Genomic DNA, 8,637 nt, shown 5'->3' on the forward strand with positions numbered 1-8,637 from the left:
ATGGATCCATGTTCTCATTCTGTTTACGCCAAATTCTGACTCTACCATCTGAATGTCTCAACAGAAATCGAGACTCATCAGACCAGGCAACATTTTTCCAGTCTTCAACTGTCCAATTTTGGTGAGCTCTTGCAAATTGTAGCCTCTTTTTCCTATTTGTAGTGGAGATGAGTGGTACCCGGTGGGGTCTTCTGCTGTTGTAGCCCATCCGCCTCAAGGTTGTGCGTGTTGTGGCTTCACAAATGCTTTGCTGCATACCTCGGTTGTAACGAGTGGTTATTTCAGTCAAAGTTGCTCTTCTATCAGCTTGAATCAGTCGGCCCATTCTCCTCTGACCTCTGGCATCAACAAGGCATTTTCGCCCACAGAACTGCCGCATACTGGATGTTTTTCCCTTTTCACACCATTCTTTGTAAACCCTAGAAATGGTTGTGCGTGAAAATCCCAGTAACTGAGCAGATTGTGAAATACTCAGACCGGCCCGTCTGGCACCAACAACCATGCCACGCTCAAAATTGCTTAAATCACCTTTCTTTCCCATTCTGACATTCAGTTTGGAGTTCAGGAGATTGTCTTGACCAGGACCACACCCCTAAATGCATTGAAGCAACTGCCATGTGATTGGTTGATTAGATCATTCCATTAATGAGAAATTGAACAGGTGTTCGTAATAATCCTTTAGGTGAGTGTATATTGTGGATAGTGATATGTGTCGTGAATAGTTCACCCAAAATAAAAATGACTGTGAAAAAATTCAAGTTTACAGAGTTTTAGTGTCAGTACTACAATATAATGTTGAATATAATGTATAATAATGCAATGGGGGAATATTTGTGAGGGAATATGCCAAATGTCTTGTTACCAGTAAAAAGTGGCTTACAATATTTTAAATATATCTAGTCAGAGTAAAGCATATTAATCTAAAATTAAATAATTCTGTATTTTCAGCTTCAGAACCATGAATATTTTTTATTCTGGTGTCTTTATTGTCCTGCGTTGGGTTTCCAGCACCAAGTCCAAGACTATTCATTTACACCCATAATAATACTAAATACAGCATTTTAATCAACAGTACATCTTTTTGTTAACCTTTTACCATATGTCTTGAAGTATTGCAATAATATCGTATCGTGAGTTCAGTATCGTGATATGAGGATATCGTTACACCCGTAAACACTGATCATATCACACACACACACACACACACACACACACACACACACACACACACACACACACACACACACACACACACACACACACACACAGAAAGTCTAAAGTGAGGTCAGTCTGTAAACACGGCACAGATGCACTGGTAAAAACAGCGGCTCATTTAAAGGATAATCCTCATTTTGCTTTTTTAAAAATGCTCATCAGTCCTCTCTTCTTCTTTTTCCCGGTGTCCTCCGAGCTTTGATCCGCGGGGAGTGTGTGTTTGGTGTCCTCCGAGCTCTGATCCGCGGGGAGTGTGTGTTTGGACGCGTCGTCTGGTGTGTTTTCCTCAATCACAGCTTCACTCGCCTCCTTCTTCTGTCTCCTCCACCACGACCCCTTCGACTTCAATGACAGTGTTTTGGTTTTCTTGCACGACTTTTTCTTCCCGGTCTCGGAGGGAATGGGCATGAGGTTCTCCAGCTCTTCCGTGGGATTCTCGGGATCGGGCGGATCCATGGTGTTTAAGAAGTCCTGCATCGGCGCCGTGGGTCCCGGGATCTGTCCCAGCGATAACAGGTACTTCGGGTTGTGGTATTTGTGTGCCGGGACTTTGACGTCTCCGAGGTTCACCTGGAATCGGGAAGTGGCGGCTACGGGGCGTTTGGGAACGGCGGCGCGGGACAAGGTGTTCGTTTGAGGCTTATTGAGGTGGAACTCCTTAAAGAGGTCCAGTTTGTCCGACACGGCGTAAAGTTCTCGGAAATCGTTATCGTAGAAATCCAGCACCTGTCCGGACATCACCGTGATCATGTTCCTGTCCATGCGGGAAGAGGTCCAGGAGAAGCTGCAGGATTCACACACACACACACACACACACACACACACACACACACACACACACACACACACACACACACACACAGCAATCAATATCAGATACAACAGACATTATTATTATCTTATTACACGGCTCTGTGGAATGCTTGATTATGATTGGTCAGAATAAACCACTTCAGGTGAGAGAGTGTGTGTGTGTGTGTGTGTGTGTGTGTGTGTGTGTGTGTTTGAGTTTTCAGAATAAACCCCCTTCAGGTGTGTGTGTGTGTGTGAGAGATCTCAGAATAAACCCCTTCAGGTGAGAGTGTGTGTGTGTGTGTGTGTGTGTGATCTCAGAATAAACCCCTTCAGGTGAGAGTGTGTGTGTGTGTGTGTGTGTGTGTGTGATCTCAGAATAAACCCCTTCAGGGAGAGAGTGTGTGTGTGTTTGAGATCTCAGAATAAACCCCCATCAGGTGTGTGTGTGGGATCTCAGAATAAACCCCCTTCAGGTGTGTGTGTGTGATCTCAGAATAAACCCCCTTCAGGTGTGTGTGTGTGTGTGTGTGTGTGTGTGATCTCAGAATAAACCCCTTCAGGTGTAGCTGTGTGTGTGATCTCAGAATAAACCCCTTCAGGTGTAGATGTGTGTGTGTGTGTGTGTGTGTGTGATCTCAGAATAAACCCCTTCAGGTGTAGGTGTGTGTGTGTGATCTCAGAATAAACCCCTTCAGGTGTAGGTGTGTGTGTGTGTGTGTGTGTGTGATCTCAGAATAAACCCCTTCAGGTGTAGATGTGTGTGTGTGTGTGTGTGTGTGTGATCTCAGAATAAACCCCTTCAGGTGTAGGTGTGTGTGTGTGATCTCAGAATAAACCCCTTCAGGTGTAGGTGTGTGTGTGTGTGTGTGTGTGTGATCTCAGAATAAACCCCCTTTGGGTGTGTGTGTGTGAGAGATCTCAGAATAAACCCCTTCAGGTGTAGGTGTGTGTGTGTGATCTCAGAATAAACCCCTTCAGGTGTAGGTGTGTGTGTGTGTGTGTGTGTGATCTCAGAATAAACCCCCTTCAGGTGTGTGTGTGTGTGTGTGTGTGTGTGTGATCTCAGAATAAACCCCTTCAGGTGTAGCTGTGTGTGTGATCTCAGAATAAACCCCTTCAGGTGTAGATGTGTGTGTGTGTGTGCGTGTGTGTGATCTCAGAATAAACCCCCTTTGGGTGTGTGTGTGTGAGAGATCTCAGAATAAACCCCTTCAGGTGTAGGTGTGTGTGTGTGATCTCAGAATAAACCCCTTCAGGTGTAGGTGTGTGTGTGTGTGTGTGTGTGTGATCTCAGAATAAACCCCTTCAGGTGTAGATGTGTGTGTGTGTGTGTGTGTGTGTGATCTCAGAATAAACCCCTTCAGGTGTAGGTGTGTGTGTGATCTCAGAATAAACCCCTTCAGGTGTAGGTGTGTGTGTGTGTGTGTGTGTGTGTGATCTCAGAATAAACCCCCTTTGGGTGTGTGTGTGTGAGAGATCTCAGAATAAACCCCTTCAGGTGTGTGTGTGTGTGTCGGGCTGATGAAGACCTGATGCTGATCTCCCTGTCGGGTTTATTCTGGTTTTGGTCACTTCTAGGTAAAAACTTGTCCCCAAAATATAAGTAGGTACACACACACACACACACACAGCAATCAATATCAGAGACCACACACATTATTAGGAGAGTATACACACACGCTCACCTGTACGTTCCGAACATGACTTTATCTCCGTCGATGAGCATGTACTTGCTGTGGACGTTTCCCGGGATTCTCCCCAACGACAGGTTCAGGCCGACAGCCTTTACGCTCCGGGTCCGGACGTTCTGAGGAAACACCAGCCATTACAGTCACCGTGAAACCAGAACGAACAACTCCATTCATATATGAATCGCGATTCTATCTTCTACCAATTTGTATCGATTCACAAATTTCAAAAATCGATTTTCTAAAGTGTTACACTTCACAGTATACTTAAGGTTATTGACGTTCAATATTCAATGTAAACAGAGTGTGTTATGTCCTACGCGAACGGAGACAAACGGGAGAAAGTCGGATGTGTAACTACATTTGTGCATTCCTTCTTAAAGGGACAGCAGCCTCATAAACTGTTGCCATCCGTTTCATTAATGTTAATAAAAAAAAAATACTCACTGCTTTTGACTGAATCACTTTTTTTATTTTTAATATGAATCAATTTATATTTAATTCATGCAGTGAAGACTAAATACTTTTTTATTTTTATTTTTAACATTTGATTTGTGTGTGTGTGTGTGTGTGTGTGTAAAACACAATAGAGACAGAGTGGACGCTTGTAAGCGAGGATAAGCATCAGTAAAGTGTCTGTATCTGCGGCTGATCTGGGAACAGGTCCTGTACCTGCAGCTCCTTCACTCCGACCTGCATCCGGTTGCACATGTCGAGGAAGTGCGGCGTTCCCAGCTCGTCCAGCACGATGTACACGGGAACGCCGCGCTTGGACGCCTCGAACAGATCCCGCAGGATCTGCAGGTCGGTCAGCAGGTCCATCACGATCGCCACGACCTGCACACACACACACACACACACACACACACACACACACACACACACACACACACACACACACACGTCTGCAGTGATACGGCACGGTAAATGAACCAGGAACAGTCGTGACATCATCTGCCTCTGACTAGACTATCCTGATGTGTGTGTCGGACCCGAAGCCCCATTATAGAACAAGCTTCAGTGTTTCCTGTGAAATTTTGGGTTTAAATGTGACGTTATAGGAAAGAAAAGTGTGTTTGTCCAAAACGACCGTCCTCATCCCAGCGAACAGGGAACGTTCAGTCAGAGTCATGAACAAACGTTCTTCCTGTAACGTTAATAGAACATTCGTAACATCCTTCCTGTAACGTTCGTTCGAGTTATCTCGTCTGTAAGAATGTTCTCAAAACATCTGCACATAAACATTATTTATACATCGTTCATTGAATGTTTTTTAAATGTAACTACTTGTTTCAGAGCGTTCAGAGAACATTCAAAAGTAACGTTCCATGTGAAGAATGACGGAATGGGATGTTTCCTGAACGTTCACACAACCAAGAACAAACATTTAAATTTTTTTTTTTTTTTTTTTTTTACTGGACATTTTGAACATCCAGAAGTGCTGTTTTCATCTTAATAGGAACGTTAGAAAAATTTTCTTAGAATATATTTTTGTTAGCTGGTAACACATGATTTTTGAATCTGAATGAAAATGACATTTGAGATTTTTGTAAATATTGACTTAAATTCTGGTTCATTTCTCACACAAAACATCATATATATGACTTCAGAAGTCTTTGCAATCTGATATAATTCATGGCCTCGGCCCAGAGGAATAAAGAGTGTGTTTCCAGATCAGATGTGTGTGTGTGTGTGTGGGTGTGTGTGTGTGTGAGTGAGTGAGTGAGTGGGTGGGTGTGTGTGTATATGTGAAATTGTACGAGTATGTGTAAGAGAGAGAGTGTGTGAGAGTGTGTGCGAGTGCGTATGTTGAGTGTGTGGGAAAGTGCATGTGTGTGTGAGTGTGGCTGTGTGTGTGCGTGTGTGTGTGTGTGTGTGTGTGTGAGTGAGTGAGTGGGTGTGTGTGTCTGTGTGTGTGTCTGTGTGTGTGTGTGTGTGAGTGAGTGAGTGGGTGTGTGTGTATATGTGAGATTGTACGAGTATGTGTAAGAGAGAGAGTGTGTGAGAATGTGTGCGAGTGCGTATGTTGAGTGTGTGGGAAAGTGCATGTGTGTGTGAGTGTGGCTGTGTGTGTGTGTGAGAGAGAGAGTGTGTGTGTCTGAGTGTGTGTGTGTGTGTGAGAGAGAGTGTGTGCAGGTGAGAGTGTGTGTGAGAGTGCATGTGTGAGAGTGTGTGTGTGTGTGAGAGAGTGTGTGCGAGTGAGAGTGTGTGTGTGTGTGTGTGTGTGTGTGAGAGAGAGTGTGTGCGGGTGAGAGTGTGTGTTGATCTGGATTTCAGTTAAACTACAAACTGAAACTATTGTCTGTGAATGTAAAGCTGATTCACACCCAGTTCAGAAGAATTTTTCCACAGCTTTCACTTTCTCCTTCCCACTCTCTCAGTTTTCTGATCTGCCAGCTCACAGAGTTTACTTTGTTTCTAAAGCCACAATAAATGCAACACGGAGGAAATAAGGGCATCTTTATCTCTTTATGGGTTATTGTTTATGTGTTAAGACAGATAAGATAGCAGAATGATCTCTGAACACGAGAGAAAGTCCCTCTCTGGAATCTGGTGCGACTCGTCTGTGAAGTTCCTGAGAAATCACCAAAACAAGAACATCTATTCCACTGACATATCAGTTCTTTATTAAAGGGTGTGTCAGATCTTAATACGGCAGAACGCAGAATACCAGCCGCATCATTTCCTGCTCAGTGACTCAGTGTTCAGATCATTCCTCTGAAACTCAGAAGAAATCAAGTCTGAACAAGATCTTAAAACATCCAGCAGGAATCCTCCGGAGTTATCGCTATAGCTTCAGGACATTTACGATCGGGCCCCTAAATATCAGTTATTAATTAATAAACCACTTCATTTAGATGTGAACCACATGAGGTGCAACTTTACCTGACATTTACAGAGTCGGCTAATGAGTGAAAAGAGAAAGTGAAGATCATAGTGACGAGGAATCCCCTTATTTACCGCGGTAATCACAGTTTTCTCTAGGCTATTTTATCATTTTGCAAGTATTATGGGAACGTTACTTTTGATTTTAGCATCTAAAAAGTATTAACACTGTAAGGAGTGATCAGTTGACTTAACTTAAAAATAATTGAGGAAACCTGTTGCCTTAAAATTATTAGTTAAATAAACTTCATGCTTAATCGAAACAATTAAGTAATGTGGAATTGTCAAGTTCACATTTTTAAATTAAGCATTACATTTATTTACTTAATAATTTTAAAGGCAACTATTTTACTAAAAAAATTTAAGTAAGTGAACTGAACACTTTTTACAGTGAACATAAAAAAAAACAAAAAACATTAGACTTCCAAATAAAATGTTTTAGAAAAACGTTCCATGAATGATGTTTTTGTGCTGACGTTTTCAGAAAGTTATTAAAGACCAGAAAACGTTGAACGAACGTTCTATTATTGTTACTGGGAGAAGTTTGTTCATAACTTTGACAGATCGTTCCCTGTTCGCTGGGTTATCATTTAAGGGTTTACCTTGGTTTAGAGTCACATGACATGATATTTCAAAATAGGCATATTTATTTAATATAATGAGCGCTGATCTTAGGATTCTTGTATTAGTTTGCGAACCACCGTTTAAAAAAAAAAAGACGTTCAACTACATTAAAAAAAAATAAAAAATTCCATGAATGATGTTTTTGTGCTGACGTTTTCAGAACATTATTAAAAGACCAGAAAACGTTGAAAGAACGTTCTATTACATTTACATTTATGCATTTGTCAGACGTTTTTATCCAAAGCGACTTACTCCCTAGCATTTCAATCAATTTTTGTTACTGGAAGAACTTTGTTCATAACTTTGACAGAACGTTCTCTGTTCGCTGGGTTATCATTTACCGTAGCAACTAAAGTGATTTACTTTGGTTCAGAGTCACATGACATGATATTTCAAAATAAGGCATATTTCTTTAATATAATGAGGGCTGACCTTGCATGATTCCTGTATTAGTTTGCGGACCACCTCCTTGATGTGCGGGCTGTTCTCTTTGGGCGGGTGTGTGTACACAGACACTCGGGTGACCCCTTTGAAGAGCCCTGATGAGGGCCAGCCGAGGTCCAGTGGAGGAACCTCAGTGTCCGACATCTGAGGCCAGTATGTGGACCGCATCGAGCCGCTCGCGTCGCGTTTCGCTTGGTTCTCCGACGCCCCTCCATCGTCGTCCTCGCGCTGATATTTGACGAAGGAGCTCGTGATGGTCTTGATCTCCCGCGCCGACAGAAAGTCTTGGCTCTTCTCGTCCTTCAGGAGGGTCTTGAACGCGCCGTCTCCGTGCTCGAGGAGCTTCTCGAGGGCGGCGCGTTGCTGCTCGCTGTAGTAGAACCGAGGTTGGGATTCGGGCACCGCGGTGGGCATGAGCCCGTCCTCCAGACACATGAGCTGCGACTCCGCCATGACGCGACGCGACCTCCTGCTCGCCTTCACGCGCTTGGAATGCGGCGCGCGCGAGTGTCTCACCTGAGCTCGAGCTCGCGGGCAGGTGTAGCTCTGCGCGTGGGCGGAGTTCACGAGAAATACAGCGCTAGTAGGGCAACTTTGTTTGAGCATGAATGACTCCAACATGAGGGTTGGTCAGGTCTTCATCAAAGGCTGACCGATAACATCAGGACTAAGTGTTTGTATTTGGGTCATCTTGCCTTTTGGCCATTGTAAAATGTAGAAAATCAAACAAAAAAAGAAAAAGTTATTAAAAGAAAATTGTGTGTAGACGTGATGGGCTGATGTAAAACAATTGAAAAAATATTCTGGTCAAGCTCTGGTAAATTAAACAAAAAGGAAAAGGAAGATAAAAAATATCCACCATGTTAGGGACAGATAAAAATGCCTAAAATGCATTTTTGTTTACTTATTAAAGTACTACACAATTGATACTCAACAATTTTCATTGTCACTGAATTATTAGGTTTTTTTTTTTTTGCTGATTTTA

General features: G+C 43.0%; 1 protein-coding gene across 1 annotated transcript; it reads right to left on the bottom strand.

Annotated features, from left to right (window-relative positions):
• Positions 1-949: 949 nt before the first annotated feature.
• fam83fb (family with sequence similarity 83 member Fb) lies at positions 950-8,259 on the bottom strand. The gene is made up of 4 exons (XM_056244528.1): positions 7,641-8,259; positions 4,371-4,535; positions 3,696-3,817; positions 950-1,999 (listed from the first exon to the last, which is right to left on the bottom strand). The coding sequence occupies exons 1-4, from the start codon at positions 8,256-8,258 to the stop codon at positions 1,348-1,350; spliced, it is 1,557 nt and encodes a 518-aa protein (XP_056100503.1). The 5' UTR covers position 8,259; the 3' UTR covers positions 950-1,347.
• Between the last annotated feature and the right edge of the window lie 378 nt (positions 8,260-8,637).

The sequence above is a fragment of the Rhinichthys klamathensis genome, unplaced genomic scaffold (genome assembly GCF_029890125.1).
Source record: "Rhinichthys klamathensis goyatoka isolate OS25496 unplaced genomic scaffold, OSU_Roscu_1.1 h1tg000999l_1, whole genome shotgun sequence".
NCBI lineage: Eukaryota > Metazoa > Chordata > Actinopteri > Cypriniformes > Leuciscidae > Rhinichthys > Rhinichthys klamathensis.

Coding starts and splice junctions, on each gene's coding strand:
- fam83fb (XM_056244528.1), bottom strand. CDS start 8,258: ATGCTCAAACAAAGTTGCCCTACTAGCGCTGTATTTCTCGTGAACTCC. Junction 3,818..4,370: donor TCGGAGTGAAGGAGCTGCAG/GTACAGGACCTG, acceptor GTGTTTCCTCAG/AACGTCCGGACCCGGAGCGT. Junction 2,000..3,695: donor GTCATGTTCGGAACGTACAG/GTGAGCGTGTGT, acceptor TGAATCCTGCAG/CTTCTCCTGGACCTCTTCCC.